At 33.3% G+C, this 24,646-nt stretch overlaps 4 protein-coding genes across 5 annotated transcripts; 1 reads left to right on the forward strand and 3 right to left on the reverse strand.

Moving 5' to 3' along the window:
- The first annotated feature begins 1,330 nt into the window (after positions 1–1,330).
- Positions 1,331–8,027, forward strand: LOC118029725 (uncharacterized). Of its 2 annotated transcripts, XM_035033641.2 has the most exons (6): positions 1,331–1,886; positions 2,007–2,339; positions 2,445–2,512; positions 2,670–4,514; positions 6,681–6,810; positions 7,008–8,027. In XM_035033641.2, the coding sequence occupies exons 2-6, from the start codon at positions 2,129–2,131 to the stop codon at positions 7,739–7,741; spliced, it is 2,988 nt and encodes a 995-aa protein (XP_034889532.1). In that variant the 5' UTR covers positions 1,331–1,886; positions 2,007–2,128; the 3' UTR covers positions 7,742–8,027. The 2 variants fall into 2 exon arrangements, with proteins under 2 accessions (XP_034889532.1, XP_073262039.1); XM_073405938.1 differs by lacking the exons at positions 1,331–1,886; positions 2,007–2,339 and having other exon boundaries at positions 2,635–4,514.
- A 449-nt stretch (positions 8,028–8,476) lies between these two features.
- LOC118029726 (uncharacterized) lies at positions 8,477–9,575 on the reverse strand. Its single transcript, XM_035033642.2, has one exon. It carries the CDS (start codon positions 9,456–9,458, stop codon positions 8,733–8,735), a length of 726 nt encoding a protein of 241 aa, XP_034889533.1. The 5' UTR covers positions 9,459–9,575; the 3' UTR covers positions 8,477–8,732.
- Positions 9,576–14,187: 4,612 nt separating this feature from the next.
- LOC118029771 (uncharacterized) lies at positions 14,188–15,114 on the reverse strand. Its single transcript, XM_035033698.1, has one exon. It carries the CDS (start codon positions 15,112–15,114, stop codon positions 14,188–14,190), a length of 927 nt encoding a protein of 308 aa, XP_034889589.1.
- A 5,152-nt stretch (positions 15,115–20,266) lies between these two features.
- LOC118029724 (zinc finger protein 6) lies at positions 20,267–20,884 on the reverse strand. Its single transcript, XM_035033640.2, has one exon. It carries the CDS (start codon positions 20,882–20,884, stop codon positions 20,267–20,269), a length of 618 nt encoding a protein of 205 aa, XP_034889531.1.
- Positions 20,885–24,646: the final 3,762 nt, after the last annotated feature.

The raw sequence follows: 24,646 nt of genomic DNA on the forward strand, positions 1-24,646 counted from the left end.
CTCACCGTCCCTAGCCTTCCTCTCCTTTTTTTTCCCATCGCAATTATCAACCATATCCATAGTCAACTTCATCACCCAGAGAATTAATTCCCGTCTTCATCGTCCTCCTACTATGAAAAATTGTAAACCCACACCACTATCTCCGTCATCTCTTCCACATCATCTATACCGTGGTTCACCTAGTTAAAGCATCCACCCCATTTTCTTTCAAAAGTAGAGACAACCTCCCTTCATCTTCAGATTGAAGAATGAAGATTGAAAGGTTGGGTGTGGCGTGGGGTAGCTTGGGGGAGGGCTGATGGTTTGCTAATGTCTGGAGGATGGAGATGAAGATTGAAGAATAATTGAAACCTTGGAAGGTTGGGTGTGGCGTGTGGAAGCTTGGGAGTGGAAGGGGACGGCTGGAATGTCAGGGACGGGATATAGGTTTTAGACAGCAATTTTTTTTTTAATTTATAGTACCTATATTTTTTTATTTGAACCGGTTCATTTGATTTGGATTTTATAGTTTCAATTTTATAAAATTAAAACTGAATTAAATTGATTTTTTAATGTTTTTAATCAGTTTAATTATTTCTTTTTATAATTTGATTTTTTTACTTATTTTTTTATTTTTTAAATAAATAAATTTTTTTAATTTTTTTACTCTAAAAAAAAGGTACAGTACATATCATGATAATACTAATACTCATAATAATAAAAATTATATATTTATTAATAATAATAGCTGTAATAATTATGACAATAGTAGTAACAACAACAATAATATTAATAATAATAGTTATAATAATAATAATAATAATTCATCATTCATTTGATGTTAAATATATTGAAAATTGAGTTTTATCGCTTTTCCATGTATAATATTTTAAATTTAATATATTAAATTACTAGTTTGAAAAGTTTATATAACTTGATATTTATTTTTATTTTTCATCATATTATTTATTTTTAATTTTGTCATTCAATATTATTTTTTAAATAAAAAATAATTATTTAGATTTTTTTATATATTGTATTGAAAACCTACACTAGATAAAGGTAAAGATCCAAGATAAGAAATTAAAAATTTATCTTTAATTTATAGCGTTGTAAAAAAAACATTTTCATGCTTTTGATATTTATTTTATATTTTAAAAAATATAATTTTACCAGTGAAACACTGATAAATAAACTAGTTTATATCATCGTTGACGTTTTCCCTTTTTTGTTTTATAGGTTTTTGTCAACACGTCATTAATAATAATGTTTATTTAAATAAATTGAATAATAATAATATAGCATAACAGTTGATGTGAATGATCTCAATGTGGCATGGTAATCTCTGTACATCAAAGGCGATTCAACGGCGAGAAAATATCTTAATAACAACATCATTCTTCCCTTCTATAATTTACAAAAACAAATAATGGTAACCAGCTAGCTGTCTTGCCAAAAATCTACAAGAAACTGCGTGACATGGAAGAGAGCATCGGTCCCTTTGACACGGACACAGCAGCATCTATAGCCCATACCGCGACTGCGCGTGCGTCATCTCCTTCTCCTCCCTCTCCCCAGAGACGAAGGACCAGCCCCTTTCATAGCTCAGAAGCAACAGAACAGGACAACCTTTTCTTATAATTTGTTCACTCTTTCTCTGATACGAAACATTGTCAGTCCCTCTCTCACTCCCTCGAGCTTCATTTTCTTGGTCTCTGCGCATAATCCAATCTCTCACATGATTCTCTCTTTCTTTCACGTCTTTTCATTTTTTATTCTCCGTCATCAACATCTTTCATTCACTGATCTTCCCCTTTCTTTGTTCAAGAGAATCACCTGTTGTTTACTTTAAGACATGTAGATATAGTATAATACTATTACTACTATTGAGTAACGGAATAGTACAGGTAGGCCAAACTACTTTTTTTTCTCTTCTCTTTCTAGTTTCTACAGTCTACAGGGTTTTCTTGGTTGTCTTCTCTTGCTTTCTCCTGTCCTTTTCACTCCTTCCCATTACATCATTGCAGGGCGTTTTGGTTTTTTGCTCACTTGGTGTTCTATTGCTGTTTTGGGGTAACTTAACTTGGTTAGCTACATTGCATTGTTTTGTTGGAAAGAAGGGGTTTTTTCACATGGGTTTGCCAGATAGATGGTATTTGAGATTTGGGTGTGTTTGGTTTTGAAAGAGAGCGATTTTTGGTTTCTTGGAGAGATGAATGAAACAGCAGGGACATGTTTAGCGATAACAGAGAAAAAGGCTCATAGGCCTGGTGGCTGTGTTGGTATTTTCTTTCAGTTATTTGATTGGAATAGGAGGTTTGCTAAGAAAAAGCTCTTCTCCAGGAAATTGCTTCCAGCAGGTCAGTCCATTTATCTCAAAACCAAAAATACCCATTTGACCAAGAATGCTTAAAATTTGATTTCTCTGGTTGTTTAATGCCTGTGTTGTCGCTGCTGCTGCTCAGCTCGTGCAAAACAGCCATCAAAGAAGTTTGGAGGGGATGAGAAGAGGCCCAAAACAAAGCTCCACCTGGTACGCATTTTGGTTTCCAAAGTTGGATCTTGATTTTCATAGATGTTTTTGAGGGACATTTACTTATATCTAACTAAAGAAAGATTTAACTTTGTGACTGAGCTTAAGTTTTTATTTTGTAGTTTACTGAGGGTTCCTGTCTGTGCTTTAAATGTAGATTGCTGATGAGAATAAAGGGGGTTTTCCAAATGTAAAGAAAAATGAAAATTGTAATGGTGATATGGTAGTGCAAAAGCATGAAATGAGATCTCCTGGTTTGGTTGCTAGGCTGATGGGCCTTGATTCTTTGCCAGCTGCTCATCGAGATAAGCACAAGAAAGTTTCAAATTCTGTTGATTGTGATGTTACAGAAGGGAAATTTGTTAACAAATGCCACAGTGGATCTGATAGGGATGGTTTGAATATGGTGAAAGGGAGCGAAAAGGTTGAATCTAGGCCTCAAAAGCTTCAAAAGACAGGACAGTTTGAGAGACGAGCAGTGACTAGGTTTGGAGCTGAGGCCTTGCAAATGAAGGGTGTTTTGTCAAGGTCTAGAAAGCATTATCATCCAAAGCTTGCACCACCAGTTAAGAGTCCGAGGATTTCCTCTTCCAAGAATGCATCTAGGACGTCTAGGTTGATTGATGCTGCTACTAGAATTTTGGAACCTGGGTTGCAAGCTACCAATAGGGCAAAAAGTGCTCTTACTTATTCAAGTTCTATGAATTATTGTCCCAGGGATGAAGTGTTGGCAGAGGAGATTGGAATTATGTTACCAAACATTGTGAAACAACAAGATATTGAAGATTGTAATGAGGGTGCAGGTAAATCTTTTACAGGGCAAACTTCTTACAAAAATTGTGGTAATTTGTTTCACGAAGTGGATTCTAGACCCAATTTGAGGGAGAAGCAGTTTGTTTGTCCATCCACTGGCTCAAATTATTTGTCCTCCCATGAATCAGAAATGACCAAGCCTAGGCTACCCACATCCACTCCTGATGAAGAAAGAAATGTAATTCATCAGAGACCTTGGGACCAACAGTCCATCGCTGTGAAAAAACAGGATAACACTCGTGTACCAAGTCAAACCATCACAGTTATCAAACCACTGTCTCAAGAAGGTCAATCACAGCGGCAATCGAGAAGCCAGCAGTGCAGACCTCAGCAGCAAGAGTCATCTTTTATTACATTTAAGCAGAGGATCCAGACTCCAAATGAGATATTTGTAAGCAGAAATAGAACTCCAACAAGGGCCAATAATCTGCGAAGCAAGGAAGCTTCATCATCTGCAAATGCTATTAGTGGGTCTACAGATTTTGTTGCTTTGAACAGAAGAATAATCAGTCGTGGCCGGCCAAGGGCATCTACCTTAGCTGATAATTCTATAATTGACAAAGATAGAAAAGTTTGCAGCAGACGAGATGATTCCATGTCACAGCTTAGGAGCCCAGTGCGCAAGAGGAGGACAGTCAGTGTCAATGCTGAAGTTGAAAGTACTGGATTTGCTAATCCAATGTCTACAAGACAAAGGAACATCAAGTCTGATAGTGCGAGTAGAAAAGAGGTTGCATCCAGCTCTCGCTCCATGGACTCTGCATGTATAAAAAATGGATCACTTAATGGAGAATGTAATAAAAATAATTGCTGTAGGGAGGATGATGTCGAATCTTTTACATTTAATTCTCCATTGAGGCACAAAAATTTTGTTTCCTTGGGGCTGAAAGAGAGGATTCATCAAATTGATAAGAACGCTTCTTACCAAAGAAGGAGGCTGGTGTTGGATGAGAATGATGGCAAAACATCTTTGCAGAATAAATTGCCATTGAAAGGAGATGCGCTTAGCACTATTTTAGAGCAAAAACTGAAGGAATTAGCCTCTCAAGAAGAGGATGAATTGATAAGTGGAGGCAGTCACCTGAAGAAATCCACTGCAATGATTCTTCAGGAGCTAATATTTGCTTTAACTGCAGATCAGCCTATGTCTCCACATGCTCATGTTTTTAATGCAGACAAAACTTGCGAGGTTGGTTTTCTATCTTTTGGCATCGTGATGTCTTTTTTATTAAGCTGTTTATGGTCCAGACATTGTGGTCTTATTTACTTTTGGTTTTTGACTTAACTAAGCATCAATGCTTAAAACCAAAACTATGGCAATTTCTTTCCCCCTCTGATATTGGTGCCTACCTTAGCTCTACATATTTGATATTACACTATTTTGAACTGTTTTAGCCTGTACGCCTGCGTAGAGAAAACTGATTCTGGGGCTTCCTTCTATTGGCTGAAATTCTTATACAATTGGCAAAATCAAGACAAACAAAACTGAGAAATTAGTGAAATTGTTTAATGATTGCCTTTTCATTCGAGGGGTTCTCGATGAATAACATCCCATTGCTTGCTGTCTTTGTTTTATTGTAGCTTGCCAAATTTGACTTTGCCGATTAGTAGAGTTGCTGTTTGAAATTTGTATACCATACAGCGCATCTTGTTGATAGTAGTTGTCAATGGTTAGATGTAGGGCTGTTGGAGTTGAAACTCTTTTGGTTTTGTCCTCATTTTTCATTTTTCTATTTTCTATTTTCTATTAAACAAAATAAGTCCCTGTATCTATTTGGTCCAATGAAAATGTTGGCCTTTCCTTTCTCCCTCCCTCTCAATTGATTTCAATGGAGATATTGGTTTATAATAGAGATTAGGTTAAAAAAGTGCAGTCCAACTCTCTAGAATCTACATTTTCATAGTCAATGTCATGGTAACTGAAGTCCAGCAACTTTTTGATTATTGAATATCAAGTATCAAATTCCAATAAGTAAAAAATATTTAGTTTTTCCTATTTAGTGTAGGTTTCATTATTTAGAGGGATTTCTTGTTTAGTATGGATTCCTTGTGCAACAAGCAGTAGGGTTCCTATAACCTCTACAAATAGAGGTTGGTAATATAAGAAGTTTGGCTTTTGGCCCTAAGATTATTAGAAGACACTTGTATGAAGAATTGAAGATTTTGTTGGATGGCATTTAAAGCATCTAATTGAGTGGTTTTATTGAAGGGTTTTCTTAGGAGGATTAATTGAAGGGTTTAATTTATTGAGAAGTTTATTTTCTTGGAAAGGTTTCTTAGAAGTTGTTTTGTTATTTTAATAATGGTGGAAGTTTTGGATATAGGAAAATTAGCCGAAACATGTTAAATTTGTTTATGTGCTTGTTTATTTATTCATTTTCTGGGTTTTGCACAACAATGATTAAATATGGGAAACAGGCAGCGGACTGGTGTGGAGAATGTAAGATAAAGAGGGCATTTTTAACTAAGACAGGGTGAGTAGAGCTGGTGATTGAGAGTTGGGTATAAATTAAAATGTACAGAATATGAATAGAAGTTCAACGGTTTGTAGATGCTCATTCCTAACATATGTTACTATTGGATGTGGTGAAGATGGTACATCGTAGGACAAAGCTAATAGAAATGGAGTGAAAGCATTTGTGGGAATTTAATAAGCTTATAGGTAGCACCCAATTGGTGTCGGAAGGCAAAACATGCTTTGATTGAAAGTTTGCAAGGCAAAGGGATGTCTTAAATGGTGTTTTCTATGGCTCACTGAAGTGATCGCCTCAGCAAGCAAATCTTCAAATTAACATAATGCAGTATTTGATGGTCGAAGTTCAAAATAATATGAATGCACTGAGACATTTGAATTTTAGTTATTGGCTGCAATGATAAGCTGCCTTTTTAATTATTTTGAAGCAATGGGGAAGGTTCGCATTGTCAAAGAAGGTAGAGATCTTGTTGGAGTTGAAATGCATTGCCAGAACAGAATACTAGGATTCGTGGAACAAATCATAGGTAATTGCATTTCAAGGTCATATTGAGGCTAAGAACCCTAAACCTGTATGCTATGATTATAAATGGAATTCATGTTGTGGAACTGGTGAAATTGTTGAAGTAGTTGCAATGTATGCCAATGTTACCAAATTCTATGTTGAACTTCATATCTGGCTTAAGGTTGGCATTATCATGAAATTAACATTTGCCTTTATATGAAGCTAGATTTTCCTTGATGGTGTTTTATGTTCTAGGTTTGTGATTTTTAAAATTAATTTTCTGGTTCATCCCTTACATTTATGCAATGTTTTGTGTTTAATGGACCTTGGTAATTTCTGGACCTTACAAATCTAGCTTGTGTTATTACTCTGCTCAGAAGGAAGGAAAAATTGGGAGGAGTTCAGTTGGAATATCACTTGATGGCGATCATCTTAGTCCTGGATCTGTGCTTGAAGCATCTTTCTCGAATGACAGTTGCTTTTCAAGCAGTCTGGATGATAGTTCAGGTAAGAAAGTTGAATTTTATGATAATGCAGAATGAGGAAGCTCATGAGCATTCTTTTATGGAACTACTTGGAACCTTGAGTATGAATTTTCTGAAATAGATAAAAAAAAGTTATGTTTTCATTCACCACTATTTAATCTAATCTTAAATCAAATATTTTGAACTCTTTACATATACAACTTTGGCCTGTGATTCTAGGATGCAGGATGCTGCTAGACTCCATGGAGTACTCCTATGATCAACCACAACCAGTAGTCACTCATGCTGATCTTCTGGATTGCGCAACCTCTTTGATACCAGGGAGAACAGGTAGCAGGATAGCTACTGATCTTCTCAACCATGTTTCTAGGATATTACAGAGCATCAATCTTGCTGGTGGAGGGTTAACTGGAAATCAGCTCACTCATGCAAAGGAGGTTATCTTGAATACTGAACTCTTGTTTGGTAATGCAACTCTATGTAATTCAGATAGAATGAAGAGATTTCTCATCGGTTCCCTTCTGCTTGATGGACATGAAGCTCTTGCTGGTGCCATGTGGAAAAATCTTAATTGCCTTCTTGGTTTTGAAGACAGCAAAGATGGTATTCAACTCAGACGGTTTCTTCTTGATTGTGAGATTGAATGCTTAGATTCAAAATACAGCCGGTACTGTTACTCTGGATTCAAAGCATGGAAAAGAGTACCTTCATGCATGAATGTAGAGATGTTGATTCAAGAGATAGGTGAGGAGGTAAGAAGGTGGTCAGACTCTGCTGGGATGATACTTGATGAGATCATAGATTGGGAGATGAGTCATTCCTTGGGGAAATGGACAGATTTTGAAATTGAAGGATTTGAAACTGGTGCAGAAATCGACCGGGACATCCTTCAGACTTTGGTTGAGGAAATTGCTGTTGACCTTTGGGAGTGGTGCAGGGTGGATTCCTTTTGAGGTGTGGCTAACGTACTGGAATTTGTAGGTGTACTTTGTTCTATTATGATGCCACTACTTAACCTGTGTGTACCATGAGTGGCTTCTTCTTTTTTTTCTCCAAAACGACGGGCGGTGTTAATTTAATAGGGCTCTTAGATATTGTAGATGAGCAAGTATTTTTCAAATGGAAAAGCAGCTTCAAATGGTCTTCTGCGTAATTTTTCTTAGTAGTTGCGAACTTGCTATCCTGTAAAGTTGATCACTTTGTGAAACCCATGAAAAAAAAAGCACCTGTTGTTTATAATTAGGTTTCACACAAAACAACCACTTCTCTTGCGTTCTTCTCAAGATCAATTACAGAACGTTATTTTCCCTATACAAAGCATACCGAGACCAAGTTGCTTCATGGTAAAGTCACAGGCATGCCATTTACACCGTCACAAATGCATCTGTTAGAAGTTCTCTCTTTTGGATTCAAACCTGAAATGGTATTGGTAGCAGACCTGCTTGTTTTTCATGCAACTGTGTGCTTCCATATTCATCAATTGCTAGGTATAAGCAGCAATCATTAGAAAACAAACAGGACATCGAGGCAAAGTTTTCCATTTTATGCAGTGAACTCTCTCTTAGGATGTTTGTTGGCCGTTCCATTAAAGAGTGTTGTCTTCTTCCCCATGGATTCACAGCCAAAAAGGGTAGGAAGAAAGAAAACAAAAGAAGAAACCCAGTTGTTGTGCAAATAATAACAAGCAATTTTATCGTAGAAAGACAAAGTATCTCCAGTATTACTTATTATAATCATATGTAAAACATGATTATATCCAGAGCTTTACAATCACAGATCCCTAATCAACAACCAATCAAAGAATACAGCTTACAGAAATAGCAGTAGCAGTGATAAAAAAACTTCATCAAATCAAATCCAACTAGGAAAAGAAAAGAACGAAACCCAATTTAGAGAACAACAAGTCTCACAAGAATTAAGAAACTGCAATAAGATTGATCAAACTCAAAACTGTCTATACCCCAAAACAGTCTTGCCAGTACCAATACCTCTACCTCCTCTGTTTCCTCTGTTTTCACCATTAATAGCATTTGCTGCAGCCAAAGACAATCCTTTCAGCTCTTCAACACTTGCATAACTCTTCCTTGCCATTAACAGCCCACCATTCCTTTTCTCTCCTGCATTAGCAGACTTACTCCCTCTCGAGTTCGATAAAAGCCCATTATTCATTTTCAGCACATTCTTTGAAGGAGGCGTCAATTCCTGCCGTGGCTTCCGGTTTTCTTTCCTTAGAGTAGCAGAGAAATCCGGCACAGATTGAGCCAAAACAGAGAGCCCTTTTCTTGAATTCCCCAAGTTTTCTTGAAACTTCACTTGTTTCTTTGGCGGGGTTCGTTTAAAATCATTCTCTTCACATTGTTGTTGCCTCAAATTTTCTAGAAACTTCACTTGTTTCTTCGGTGGGGTCTGTCTAATATCGTTCTCTTCGTATTCTTGTTGCCTTAACATCTTCATTCTTAGCTTTGTCTCTCTTAAATCGGCATATGCTCCGTATCTTGGCCCTCTTTCCATGATATAACTCTCTGTAGTCAGCCTTAAAGGCACCGGATGATCAGAATCTGCAGAATTTTGAGAGAGAATTAGAGAGATAGGATCAAGGGCTTGAAAAAGAGATTGCATACTAGGGTTTTGTTGATAGGTTTGATTCAGAGAACCGTTAGTATCTGCCATTGTTGATGGGTTTGGTTCTCTGTTTTTTTCTGCTCTTTAATTCTTGGAGGTAGTTTCAAGGTTTTGAGTTGCTTAAAGAGTTTGATTTTGCAACGGTCAAAAAAACAGAGAGACAAAGGGAAACCTTTTAGGTTTTTGCTATAATAGTTTACTACCACAACGTTATTGTTGAGGTGGGTCCCTTCTGAAAAGGGGTTAAAAGTCGTTGAATCACATTGGATTCTACTTCTAGATCTACCGTTTGATTCTAGACGATGGTTTTGACTAGTGTTTTGTGGTGGATCAAGAGCCATCCATTTGTGGGATCGAAAACAGCATCATGGAAAGGCTCATTGAGTTGAGGATGATGTTATCATTTGATTTTGGGTACAGAATTTTTTTTTTATTTTTTTTTATCCATTTGCAAGAAAAAAGCAAAAGGGTTTTCTTTTTTTCATTATTTTTTCTGATTTTTTTTTAATAAAAAAAGATGTCATCACCAATGGGAAGAGGCTATTTCAAGACTTTACACATGGCAGGCAGCCTGCTGCATTGGATCCTGCCGACATATTGGATTAGAAATCCACCGGTAATTTAAACAGATGATCCGCTGCATACCATGATTACAAGAATCAACTCAGTTTGAAGCTCGAGTTGATTAAATGAGTTAACCTCAATCTATTTAAAAAAAAAAAAAAACTCTTAAACTGATGTTTCAAACCCTTAAGAAAAAAACATTAAAGATATTATTTTGAAAAATTAATAAATTTTTATTTATCTGCCATCAGGTTGATTATTAAAATCTTGTTTAAAATGTTTTTTGTTTATAAATATATTAAAATAATTTATTTTTTTTTTAAAAAAATATTTTTGAAATCAATATTTTTAAAATCATATGAAAACATAAAAAAAAATTAATAAATTTTATTTTTTAAAATCTAAAAAAACGTGATTTTAACTGTTTTTCTAAAAAGAAAGTTAAATCGATCCTAAACTTTCTTTCTTTTTTCCCCGTAATATTTAATATTTACAAGTAATGTAATATTTGTGTATTATAAAATTGCATGCCTATATATGGGATATGAGAAAAGAGAATAAAAATCTAATGGGTACAAGAATGTTTTATAGAGGCATCCACTATTAATACATATTAAAAGTCCTTCACATTTAAATGTAGCAATGAACAGGTTTATTGCTTTGATCTTCAACGATGATTTTTTTTTTCAAACTTCAAACTTAATTTTTTTTAATATTTTAATATTATATTTATTGAATATTAAAATTTATAATTTATTTCAATTTATTTTTTATATAGTTATCTTTATCTTATTATTCGAGTAATGAGTTTTATATACTAACAATGTCGACTCAAGTTTTTTTTTTTTTTTTTTCAATTTGATCTTTTAACATTTAATTAATTAAGAATTGAACTTCATAATTTTTTTTTTACAAGTTTATCATGGTTTCATAACTCGGGTTATGATTTTTACGGGTTAACTAGATTAACTCGGGTTTTTCTTGTCCTATTTTTAATTGAATATTTTTTTTAATTTTATCCTTCAATATTTGATTGATTGAGAATTGAATTTAATATTTTTTTATTCTTCCTATGGATGTTATCAAGGTCTCATTACCTGGTTAACAGATTAGGCAGGTTAAATCGAGTTGATCTAATATGTTGTCGTTTTATTTTTAAAAATATCTTTATTTTTTTAAATCAAATTATATTTTTATCTATCATTCTGAGTTATTTTTGAACCTGCTAAGTCTATAACATTAGGTTAATCTCCATATATTTCAATTATTTTCCTACTAAAAAACACATCAACATGTTTTTTTCTTACATCCAAGAAAATTTTGATTTGACCCATGACATGTTTGGCAGGCCAATTAGAGTTTACTTGATTTATTTTTATAATTGAATTTTATTTTTAATTGTATCATTTAACATTAAATTGATTGAAAATCGAGTTTAATATTTTTTATTTATTTCTATAAGGTTATCAAAGTCTCATAATCTAAGTATAAGATTTTACAGATTAACTCAAACTATTCCAAGTTAATTTAATATGTTGTCGTTTTAATATTTTAAAAAAAATATCTTGATTTTTTTTAAAAAAATCAAGCTATATTAATTATCCAAATCATTTTAAATTTTTTTAAGTAAACCATATAACATTAGATAAATTCTCATATAATTATTTTTCTACTAAAATAACATATTAACAGCACCTTAATATTATCTTTTTTGTACTTTCAAAGAGACCCACAGCCAGGCAATGATGTAAGTACATGCTACACCATTTCGTCGTTTTCAATATGCTTGCAGTTACGTGATCCCTCACTGCATTATCCAAATATTTTCTTCAATGGCAATTTGACCTCGTTGAAGGATTCTTATCCAATCAGCTTGAAAAGGACCCAATCTTTAGGATGACGGAGAACGAGACAAAGGCACCTAAACACCCATTTTTGCGCCTTCAGCCGTATCAGCCCGGCGGCTGTCCATGCAGGGAAGGAGCAAGGAAAAAAAAATTAGGGGGTCAAATTATAATTCAGAGGAATCAAGAAAAAATTTCAGTTATTTTTATTAAATTTATAAATATTTATAAAAAGTGGGGCATTTCCTTGCAGGACCAGACCCCTACCAGCCCCTTCCCTCCGCCGCTGCGTCCATGGGCGCCTGTCTATGATTCAATCATGTTAATCTTGCATAGAAATTACTAAAACTGTATATGTTTTATTCACGTGAGAATTTGCTGAAGAGTTCAATTCAATCATAACAATAAACCATCTAATTAATGAGCTCTTTAAATTATAAAGTATGAACTCCCAATAGGCAAGAACCAAGGCGAATGGCCATAAACATCATAACAATCAGAGAATTTTGCGAGCTAAGTAACTACGTACAATTCCTGCTACTTAAGCACTAAAAAAGATTTGAAGTTTTCACAAACTAAAGTTCCAAAGAGAAAACCCATTTCCATTAACCTCTGAGCTGACACACACAATACAGAGAGAGAGAGAGAGAGAGAGAGAGAGAGGGAGAGGGAGAGAGAGAGAGTTAAAACATGGTAAGTTCAGAAGGAGAGAGAGAGAGAGAAAGAGATAAGGCATTCCATATTTGAAACTCAAAAAGTAAAGCTTGGTAAAGAAGAAATGAACAAACCCTTTATGTGTTTTGGATACTTTGGATACAGAGATAAACTTAGTTGCTTGGAGGAAGAGGGAGAGCCAATAAATCAAAGAGCTCAGCTTTGAAGCATAAACGTTGAGTACTTGCTGCTGGCTTGTAGCCGGTAAGTGCAGGCTTGTTGGTTTTAAAAATCTTTAATTAGCCATTCATGAATTATTATTTAATTAGAGGTTTTTAACAATAATACGTGGTTCTTCATGTGATTTAATATGGATTCTTACCTTTTCTTTTCATTTTAAGTTTTTCATATGAGTAGAAAAGTATGATTAAATTATTTGTGTTTTTATTTTATATTATATGTACTAAGATTTTTAGCTTTGAGTTATTCGGTTAACGAACCATTTTTTAATTTACTGGTGCCACTTGAATACTGTATAAAAGATCAAGCAGCCTAGCATGTAATAGGTTATTTTAGTGATAAAAGTTTCAGATTAATAGATTTAATATTTTTGTAGTTTCAGGTTTAAGTTATGTGGTTATTAATATTAATAAGTTTATTGAAGATTTATCTAATTATTAATTTTAAAATTTATTTAAATTAGTTGAGGGCGTGGGTAAATTTAGTCAAACATTTCATATAAATAAAATAAAAAAAAAGATTAAGGAGTCTTGGAATGAAATTATTTTCCATCAAACATTAATTAAGTGCATGAAGTGGACATGTGACTTTCTCAATCCCCAATAGCAATCTACCACGTATTCCCTGTATAGGCGTGTGTTTTAATATCATGATAGTTCTTGTAATTATATTTTAAAAATAATAGGTTTAAGCATGCGTTTGGTGTTATAGTTTTTGTGATTATAAATTTAAAAAATAAATTTAAGGAAAATATTTTTAGATACAATTTTTTTAAAAGTAGGTTTTAAAAAAATAAATTTTTTAATTAAAACTATTATAAGATGGATTTTTATATGTAAAATAAATAAAAAGCAGGTATGTATGAAAAAACAAAAAATTATTTTGGCCTTTATAAAATTAGGATTTGAAACATAATTATGTTTCTTTGTGAGGGGATAAAAAATAGAAACTATTAAATATTAAACGAGTCTTAATAAAAATGCTTTTAGTTGTGGTTTTTTAAAAAGAAAGTTTAAAAATTAAAAAATTATATGTTTAGTTAAAAGTATTATAAAATGAATTTTTTCAATCAAAACAAATAAAAAACAAATTTTTATAAATAATAAAAAAATATTATTTTAACTTAACAAATATTTCAAATGCAATTATGTGATGAACCGGACATAAGAAACAGAAGAAGCTACTGAGTTAACGAAACAGTTTTTTCTTTTTGGGTTGATGAAAAACATAAATTATCACAGTATTTTACAGTGAGCAATGGCTCCGACCACTCCATGTGCATGTAATCATATATACATATACAAAAAAAAAAAAAAAAAAGAGTAAAAGAAATGATCACACAAACAAACAGAAAAGTTAGCCTAGTTGCTGTGTATCTATCTCATAAGTTTACAAATCCCAGAAAATACAGGTTGTTTGATTAGAACAAGGCGATGAGAGGACGATTAACTCTATTATACAGTCCAAAGAAAGAATCACCCAGGGTTCTTACAAGCACAGATCAACAGTGAGAACTCAGGCCTCTCTTGTCCCTCGTGCTCCAGATTCTTGTCTTCCTCCTCCAGCCATAGCCTGCTATCCAACCCGCTTCTAATCCTGAACATGAAAACAGCACACCCAGATTCTTCCTTAAAGAACCATCCATGCAAATCCCACATCACATCCACCAGCAAACCATCCAGGAATATTATCTGATTCCCTCGAAAATTCCACCTTAATCTCTTCACTTCGAAAATCTTCTTATCATCTATCCACACTGACAATACTGGGTTCTTTGATCCATCTTCTTGATCTCCACTGCACTTTATCAAGATGGCATGAGCTTTTCCTGTATCACAGAATTGTGCCTTGGTTGAATACGTTGTCTTGCCTGAGAAATGCTCACTTCGAGAAACCAGTGAGGGCCTCGGGGGTGGCAGTCTTGTCTTCAAATAGTTTGTGCTGACTTCTTTATTATGATTGATATCTCCAAGGACTAGACCCAATTCTGAGTCCACCAAAACAACAACATAAAACCCTCTGATAGGCTCAGGGCCTGCATCAAAATAAGCAGTAGACAGATCCCAAAAGACTTCAATCTTTGAATTGCGAGATTGGAATGCGCTGGTGCCTTTAATTTCTTGAAGCTGGTGGCCGGAATCAGCACCTTTTCTTGAAGGAGAAGAGACGTTATCACTGCTAATATTGATGTTGAGGCCTTGGAATATGAATTTTCTGCACCAGGTGAGGGTGATCAAGAGGTGCTTTTGAGGGGAGAGTTTCACTTTGTATGTACAGGAAACTGTATCTGGGATCGAAGATGTAATGTTTGGGGAGACATAGGCCTGGTTTGAAGGACCTGAGCAATATGAATCGGAAACCTTGATGGCATGTTCACTGTAGCAGGTCGCTATACTCCTCATTGATGATAGGTTGAAGATACTTTCCTTTCTTTTCGTGTGGCTTGTGCCTATATGGCTGGGGGTGGTGTGTGGGGGAGGGGAAGGTACCCTTCCTTGCCTATGATGTAAGAAACTGGAAAGTTGAACGTGGTTGCACAAACCACGTTGGCTATGGCAATGAAGAGAAGAGGAAGATTGAAGGAGACAAAAGAAGGGCACTCTTCTGTGTGTTTCCCATGCTAACCATCCTTTATATCTCCTACCATAGTTGAAGAAGACAACGTCCCAACGAAATTAGAAGCCAAAGCACTTGGAAGGATACGAAACGTAAAGCATCTAGCATTTAATGCCATCTTAAATCTGCATTGATAAAAATCAAAAGGGAAGACCAAAAACTTATCTCTCCGATTCAAATGACAGTTCATCAGTGCTAATCAAGAGGATTAATAGAGTAATTATTCAGAGGCTGTTAAGAGTTGACCTGGCTAATAAAATAAGAATCGACCATGTATAATAAAGTATTAAGGAAATGGTAGAGCTAGCCAGTGTGGATTTTGCTTGACATCTCAATTATTTTTTATTCTCTCCACCATTAACAACATGAAAAAACTAGATTAATGGATTCAATGCAATGAACTAGCTCAAACATGTGTAAACCCAACACAAGGAGGATGTTGACAGACAACGAGACTCGGGGATAAATTGTCCATTAGATAACATGGATGGAGGTGTGATGAAAGCGATGATGATGAATTGATGACAGTGACTGTTGGACCCACGGATTAAAGATAGGCTTTTCGATTCACCTACTACAAACCGAAGACAGCCGTGAGTACTTGGGTTCCATGTTACTGTAACCTCTCATGTTCTTGACATAATTAATTAGTTATTGCTGCATTGTTTCAGTTGCAAATACACCCTCACTTTTCCTTTTTTGAAAGGGTGCAAAGTACGAACTACAAAAGACAATTGAGCTTCTCAAATCTCTGTTCCATGAAATCAATCCATCTTCTTGTGGTGTTCAAGACGACAGAACAGGGAGATGCCACTTGTAAGTCAGCTTGTGTTTTGGGTTAGGAAGCCCTCGTTATGGATATTTTGTGTTTTTTTTTTTGGATTAGCACCGTTATCCAGGCCTAGGCCCAACTGTTCCTGCGATGAACAGACTCTCAGTAAGGAGTTTCCTGCAAATACATCACAATTAATTCATAGACCTTACCAAGTTCAATGGCCTCATGAAATTGTTTGCACTGGGCAAGAGTTGAACCTGGAATCTTGAACAGAAACACATTGTTAAGTTCCAGTTCTTCTTCGCTAGGCCAACTTTACGGAATCGCATTATTATAAAGAAACCAAAATTTAGTTTGAATTATGCCCATGATAGAAAAAAAAAAAATTAACGTTAAGGGATTGTTTATTACAATTTCTGTTTATAAACAAGACTGTTACTTTTTTTTTTAAAAAAAAAAAAAAAAAAACTTAAAAACCCAACGGTGTTAAGGTTTTGCTTTTTTTTAAAAAAAAAAACAAATTTTATATATTTGTTTTCAAAAATTTTTTAAACAAGAGAAAAAATTAATTTAAATAGGCATATGATACCAAATAACTCGTGCATTTATCATTTTGTTTTTTTACAATATTCATCAATTATATGTTATTCATCATTATGCTACTTTAGTTTGATAGAATGAAATCAAAATATCCAATAAGCTATTAAAAAGAAGTATAAATCTTTAAAATGGTGAAAGCAACTGAACATGTGTCTAGAAATATCACGAAAGTTTCAAATCATTGGATGTAAGATTTGGATTACACCAAATAATTCAAATTAATAAAAAAAATTATTTAAAAAAACTCCAAAATAAAACTAGTTTTTTTTTAAAAAAATGTTAATAATGTTTTATTAGATAACGGGTTGACTCACCATGTCTAAATCTCATATGAATTCCAGTTGATTTTTTTAAAACTCATACATAACTAAAAAATTAAAGAAGTATAAATCAAAATATACAATAAGCTATTAAAAAGAAGTATAAATCTTTAAAATTAATGGTGAAAGCAACTGAACATGTGTCTAGAAATATCACGAAAAAGTTTCAAATCAAAGTCTAAAACCAGATTGGATGTAAGATTTGGATTACACCAAATAATTCAAGTTAATAAAAAAATTATTTTAAAAAACTCCAAAATAAAACTAGTTTTTTTTAAAAAAATATTAATAATATTTTATTAGATAACGGGTTGACTCACCATGTCTAAATATCAGATGAATTCCAGTTGATTTTTTTAAAACTCATACATAACTAAAAAATTAATGAACGTTTCTTTTATCCAAAAAATTGTGTTATGTCATGTTTAATAACAACATGTAAAATAGAAAAAAAAAAGCATATTTTAGTAGTTGCATGAAATTTAAAATTTTCAAGTGCAATTCAAGATCTATTTTGATCACACTGTAAGATCCATGTTTTGGACTATCATATCCAAACCCAAGTATAGCCCAAGCTCAAGAACTCAATTTAACCTATGTATTTATTTATCGAGAATTTTGTTAAAGAAATTATTTTTCCCTTCTTCTATTTTCCTTCCTTGTCGTAACTCTTCTCTTATTTATAACAAAAATCCTCTTTTCTCTCCATGTCTGCTTTGAATGAAGATTTGATAACTATACTTTAGCTTTTATTCTATTCTCATTCTTGAAATTTTCTTTTAATACGAGAGTCTCAGATTCTTGATTTATTTATTTATTTATTCCAAACAAGTGGTATGGTCAGCAATTAATTGTTCGGAGGTGGCATTAGGGACCAAACTGACCACCGCAGAGAGTCGAGGGACTACATTACCATCTTGAAATACGAGGTCTTAGCGTAGGACAAGAAAAATCAAGACTAGGTCTAGGACCCTTAGATGGCCAAGTGGCCAAGTGGGAGTCCAACCAATCCACGAGTAAGTTCTAACCATCTAGACTTTGTCTAGCTATAGTAAAAGTCAACCTTGAGGGATCGTGCCTTATATAGCGTGCCTGCCCTAACCACTAAGCCCCACCGGCACTCCAGCCCTATAATCGTGCGTAGGTGATCGGATCCACCCCTTCGATTTGGCCATCATTTCAAGAAATTCTTCCAGCTCAACCGTCCTGGCTGCCACCAGTCTTGGCCCCTCGGAGAGATTGCTTGCTGGGAAAATCAAAGGTTCGATGAAATGGAGACACGGGTACACTCAGGACACGTGGAGCAGATTCCTTTCCACAGAAACGGGTACATCAGGATGTTATTTATCCAGATCGATCGATCGGAGCGTATTTGTTCTTTTTATGCAGATGGGACTTCAATTCAGGCCCCAGTTCTTGAAGGATACATCCAAATATTTGTAAATTAGAAAAAAACAAGACCAGGTAATTAATGGCTATTTTTTGTTTTTAGCGCATTTTTTTAAAAGTACCGAAAAAATCACATAATTATAAAAGAATTGATGAAACAACACTGGTTGTCCATTTCATGATTATGAAACGGGATTTTTATAGCTAGATACTATTCATAATAATGACATATAACAAGAATTTTTAAATGGGCAGAAGAGAGAAGAAAGAAAAATAAAAAAAATCTTAAAGATACATTGAAATTTCAATTATATTATCACTAATATTATTATAAAAATCTTAACAACTTAAATCTAATAATATAAAAAAAATCACCAATAATAAACCCGAATGGACACTTCTCACCAAAAACAAGCGAGTCATCCATTATTTTTTGAACATCAAATATAATCCACACGGGTCATTGTTGGTTACATTTTTTGATATTGTTGAATTTGTCTTTTTCTGATTGTATTAGTGGTGTTTTAATCAGAATTTTAATGTGTTTTCATCGTCTTTTTTTTTTTTCTTTCCTCTCTCATTTTTCCTTGATCATTTAATTTTTTTTTATTGAAAATCACTATTCTAAATAGTGCCAAGCTATAAAAATCATGTTTTTCAATTGCGACATCTACAAATTATGCTATTTCATTATTTTTTTTATTGTGTTATTCCACTAATATTTTTAATTAACCACGTTACTTTTTTAAAAAATAATATCCTATATACCCATGCTCATTGTAGATAAAATTTCAAGTTGATTTTTAACACGAGAACAAAAAATAAGGTATTGCGAATATATTTTTTGTTCATCATGAAAAGTTTTAATTAAAAATTAAAAAACAGTGTGTGGGTTTAATGAAAATTATATGAATAAAAAAAATCATAAAACAATTGTTAAAGTTAACAAAAGGCTAAAGCGAGAAGTTAAAAAAAAAACGAGAATAAATATATTTCATCTTATGATACGTGAATTTTTATTTTATTTACTTATATGGAAAAAAATGGATTTTCATTAAAATCATAATAACATGTATTATGTAGAAAAATGTAGTTGTTAACATAAATTCTCTCTTTTTTATTAATTTATTTTTTAAATAGAAATATTTATATCTTTAGCTATGCTGTTTATTACGTAGAAAATGTAAGCAATTAAAATCAATACCCAAAAACTCTTAGCAATTTGAAATAAGTATAAAAAAGTTGTCCCCTTAAATTGTAAGAGAAAATTAATGAGGGACGATAGTGTAGATTTACGCGCCTCGTGAAACATGGAAAAGAGTTTGTCGTTTTTTGTCAAAGTCGATTTTGGTCATTGTTATTTTTATTTTTATTTTTACAGCCATAAAAAATCCTTCACCAATGCCTTGCAAACCCTAAACAATCCTCAACACCCATTGATATATGAAACTGTAGAGATTCATTGATAAATATATGAGATTAAAACTCTAGAGATCTCCTTCGTATTTCACAAAATACCAAATATTTACCCATTAATTGTTATTTGTTCTTCCTTTTCTTTCAATAATTTTACTTTTATAATGCTGAGACTTGAGCTTGATGTCTACTAAAATTTTCACTTTCCTTATCGTTCCTAAACGCCAAATACAAAGGATCTTCGTTTAATGGCTACCAATATATGAAAGCATATACGAACAAAAAAAAAAAATTTGAAGACGAACTATATATAGTAATTCTGGAAGCTGGAAAGTGTACCGCCTGCAACTTCTAGGCTTTCCTTCATATTTTTGAGGAAACCACAGCACAGATTCATTACAAGAGGCTAAAAATAGATGCATATCTGGTCCTAGACCACTATAGATGCAAATCCAGGCCTAATCCCTTGTGACTGTGATGAGCCTCAACATCTTCTCTAGCACGAAGCCCAGCCTCACTGCAAACCAAGTTGCTCTTTCCATCCAGACACCTTCCGGGAATAGAAGCAGGCCCGTTAAGGTATCGGCCGTCGCGCGACATGCGGCCCAGATAGGACTTGTAAAGCCATGGAGGAGACTGGGCGTGTTGTTGCCTCGCTGCTTCCACCGGAACCACAGCCGGATCAAGGAGGTGCGGTGGCGATGGAATAAACGTCGAGAACATGGAATTTGGTATGGTCACATAGGAAGCTAAAGCCAGGCGGCGGGTGGCTTGCATTTGTGCACGTTTTAAAAGCTGCCTTTCTTTCTTGTGAGCGTTTTGATGACCGCCCAAGGCTTGAGAGTTTGCAAACTCACGGTAACAATATTGACACTCATATTTCCTCCCTTTGGAGGATTGGAAACTAGTCTCTGGTTCTTGTGATCCAGATGGAGATTTGCTTGAATCTAAAGGTACGGTAGGGTTGTTCTCTGAAATGTTGAAGCCAAATAGTTTTAGGGTTGTGTTGTTGCTAGTGATGGTATTGGATTTTGTGAGACAGCCAATACTATCCATGGGAGAGAAGGAGAGAGCTTGCCTGCAAAAGAGTTCGAATTATGACGATCAGTGAGCTAGGGGGTGATCATATATGGATGCGAGTGCTTATAAAGGATATATAAAAAGGTTGAAACAGTAGTGTACGTCTAATCTATAGAAAAAGAATTTGATCGAGAAGCTGAGACATGAAAAGAAAGGGAGCTTTAGTTGGTTGTGAAAATCGCAAGGACAAGAGGAGGAGAAAGCAAGAACTATTCAAGAAAATCACCACAGCAAGAAAACTAGAACCTAAACACCTATATAGATTATTATAGCTTGCCCTGAAGGTCACCATTTGCTCCATGTACGCATACAGTAATAGAGACGCCAGGCTCTGCGACGATTGACTAGCTAGCTATCATGTAATATATACACTTAGAACAACTAGGGGATTTATGCTGGATTTGATACAATTCTTTCTCACATCGTTAATGGAAAAAACATTTTTGTTAATCAATTATTTATGATTTTCCCGTTAAACTTTATACATCTAAACGTGTTTTTTAAGTCATTTATAATTAGATTTTGTATGGAAAAATAAAATATACCTTTTGACATTGATAAAAAACAATAATTTTTTTTAAGGTTTTGATACTTCTGAACTTTGACACACTCAAGATTTAACTGTATAGTTTTATAGATAAAAATCTGTATTTTTAACAGGTAAGCTTAGGGAACAAATGTTTGTATATGATGTCAATATGTTTGCTTCGAAAAAAAGTTTGTATTTCAATACATATAATTTCCCAGGTATTTTTATATGTGACAACCTTACTTAACGAATAAATCTTATGTTTATTCTTGGTTCCTATACAAATGAATTTTTTTCAAATAAACTAAGATCTATTTACATATAATTTCCAACTTTTATTTGACTTGTTAGTTTGTTTTCCCTTGACGCAATCCATACAAGTTTCAAAGTCGGTAAAATCAAGAATATAAAGGATCTTAATATCACTTACTAATATTTTAATTCTTCTCTATGGAGATATGTTCTAATTTTCGTTAATAACATGTATTTTAATGCCCGGTGTGAACATGTACTGGAACTATAAATGATATTATTTTGTAAATTAATATAATAAAAATTATAAAATAAAATATCATTTCCGACCAATCAGAATTTCTGAAAAGTCCATGAAATATCCAAAAAGGACAAATCTTTAAACTAAAATCTAAATCCTTTTAAACTCTAAAACAAAACCATTACTCGAAGTCAAAAGCATGTTCCTGTAGCCTCCTTCAATGTGAACATGTTACCGAGAAACTTGAATCCCACACTAGTAAAGATCAGCAAAACATAACTTGAACACACCATGTTTTTCAAGAGTAGTTTGCTCATCGTTCATGGTATCAATAACCGTATATAGATTTGATGTGTGATTAGATTAATAATTAGTTCGAGTCATCAAAGTTCAAACACTTCACCTCAGAGAAAGGGGTTAGATTAGAAAAATGAAACCTAACCTGATTTGTTGAGGAGAAATTAGTTCTCATCTTTCAGGGTGGAAGGATTGTCAAACAGGAGGAAAGACGGGGAGAAAGAACGGTTCCCATAATTGTTCGAGAGAGCAAGAGGGACCACCGGGACATTTTATGCATGCCATGAATTAATCCTGGATGCTTGCGTGATTGACGTTGAAATCTAGCCTTTATTTATTCAGAGAAGATCTCCTCGTATCTTACTAGCTACCACTCTTTATTATTATTATTATTATTATTATTGAAGCTAATATGGTTGATAATGGGAGATTAATTATTGCTTAATTCCGAATAATTATGTTAGAGGAGCACGAATGCATGTCGACAATTTCTGAAAGATCGTGAGATTAAGAGATTGATTATTAAATTTGTTCCAGCTGTATGGATTAGTCTGATAACTTGTCAATTCAGAATTTATTTCATGTTGGGTTTTATTTTATTTAAACCGGTTTAGAAATTCATCACCTTAACTATTTAAAATGATATTATTTTAAGGTTGATTTAGTAAACTCATAATTTAAATCTTGGATTGAATTGGATCAGAGGTCACATCTTGTTACTATAATATACTTGAATTAACGAGCAATATCTCTCTCTCCTTTTGTTTTGGCTCGCTTGAACAGGAATTTGGCGATAATGTTACTTTTTTTTTAGTACTCTCGTGACTATTCACCAAAAATAAATAAACATTGGCTAAATCCAACATATATCATGTTCGTCTTGATTTTATTTTTTTTAATGGGTGTACAAATAGTGAAACTAGCTAGGTCCCCACTTTTAAGTTTGTACTAGATAAGAGTCTAGCAGGACGATTTATTTTTTTTATTAATATAAAATATTAATGTGATGTCGATATTTTTAAATGAATTTAAAAAATATAAAATTTTGGTAACAAAAAGAGATCGTGCGTATTATCAGGCAATGACAAAAAAAAAAAAACGAATAAAAATAAAAACCATAAATGAAGCATAAAAGAGTACTCAAGTGAAAAAAATAAAAGATCATGAAAATAAAAATAAAATCTAAAACATCATAACATAATAAAAACAATCAAATATGCAAAATTCTCCAATGTATTTTTTACATAAAAAATCTCAGATGTTAATCAAAAAACTTATACACATATCAGCAGGCAATGTGTTGTTCAAGAATCCCTAAAATCCGACCTTTGTGATGGTAAGAAAAACAAGGATCCCAAATTTTCTTACAAGCAAATTCATTTTTTTACTTAAAACAGCATATAAACTTTTTAAAACTAATCTATAGCCTTTAATAACACAAAATTCAAAATCAATTCAAAACTCAAAATTTTCCAAAGCTCACATGTGTTTTTTAAGACACTTTCAAGGTCAAGACCACCACATCTCAACTCCCCTCATCATAAGAAATCATTTGACATAAAAATTTATTATTTTGGTGGCCATAATTGTCACCAACAACTATTTTTTATTTGTACGCCGAAATCCGGTGACTCCTTCTCTCTTCTTCCACAAAACAAATGATTGGAAAATAAGTAAAATAAAGTTTAGTATCAAAATTGATTTTTTTTTTAAATTAAAGCACTATTTACCTAATAACTAAAAACTATAAAGGACTAAAATGAGCCTTTATAACAAATTTCAAACCCGTTATTATTCTACCTATCTTTTTCACTTCAATCATTTGTCTTTCAATTCAACATTTTCTTCTAAAAAAATATGTAATTAAATTCTAATTTTGTTCCCCTATAGTTTTAATTATATAGATAATATTAAAACCCAACTCTTTTAATTATATAGATAATATTTCATAACAATATAATTTTCTTACCTAAAATTATTTATACGAACATTTATGATATCTGTTGAGATTGTTGATCGTTGAATTTGTCAATATTTCTGTTAAATAATTCCTATTGCATAGGACACGTAGACTAAGTCATGTAGACTAAGTCTATAACTAATTTCCTATTTGTTACCACGTAAAACGTGGGTTGTTTTGTTTTTCTGTTGAACTTCATGTAAGGCTTATATAAGCCATCTTTAACGTTGCTTTGATAATAAGAGAGTGCAACATACGTAATAAGCTGTAAGTTGTTTTATCTTCAACAAAATTGGTATCAGAGCTTGCTATAGAATTTAGTTTTGAGTGACAAGAAACTGCAGTTTCTTAAGAAGAGTTAAACACAGAGAGTGAGAGAATTATTTCAAAGGTGAGTTAAACACAAAAAGTGAGAGGGAGAGTTAAACATAGAGAGCATTATCAAATGGCAGCTGAAAA

This window comes from Populus alba, chromosome 17, assembly GCF_005239225.2.
Source record: "Populus alba chromosome 17, ASM523922v2, whole genome shotgun sequence".
Lineage (NCBI taxonomy): Eukaryota > Viridiplantae > Streptophyta > Magnoliopsida > Malpighiales > Salicaceae > Populus > Populus alba.

Coding starts and splice junctions, on each gene's coding strand:
- LOC118029726 (XM_035033642.2), bottom strand. CDS start 9,458: ATGGCAGATACTAACGGTTCTCTGAATCAAACCTATCAACAAAACCCT.
- LOC118029724 (XM_035033640.2), bottom strand. CDS start 20,884: ATGGATAGTATTGGCTGTCTCACAAAATCCAATACCATCACTAGCAAC.
- LOC118029725 (XM_035033641.2), top strand. CDS start 2,129: ATGGTATTTGAGATTTGGGTGTGTTTGGTTTTGAAAGAGAGCGATTTT. Junction 2,513..2,669: donor CCAAAACAAAGCTCCACCTG/GTACGCATTTTG, acceptor CTTTAAATGTAG/ATTGCTGATGAGAATAAAGG. Junction 4,515..6,680: donor ATGCAGACAAAACTTGCGAG/GTTGGTTTTCTA, acceptor TACTCTGCTCAG/AAGGAAGGAAAAATTGGGAG.
- LOC118029771 (XM_035033698.1), bottom strand. CDS start 15,114: ATGAGGAGTATAGCGACCTGCTACAGTGAACATGCCATCAAGGTTTCC.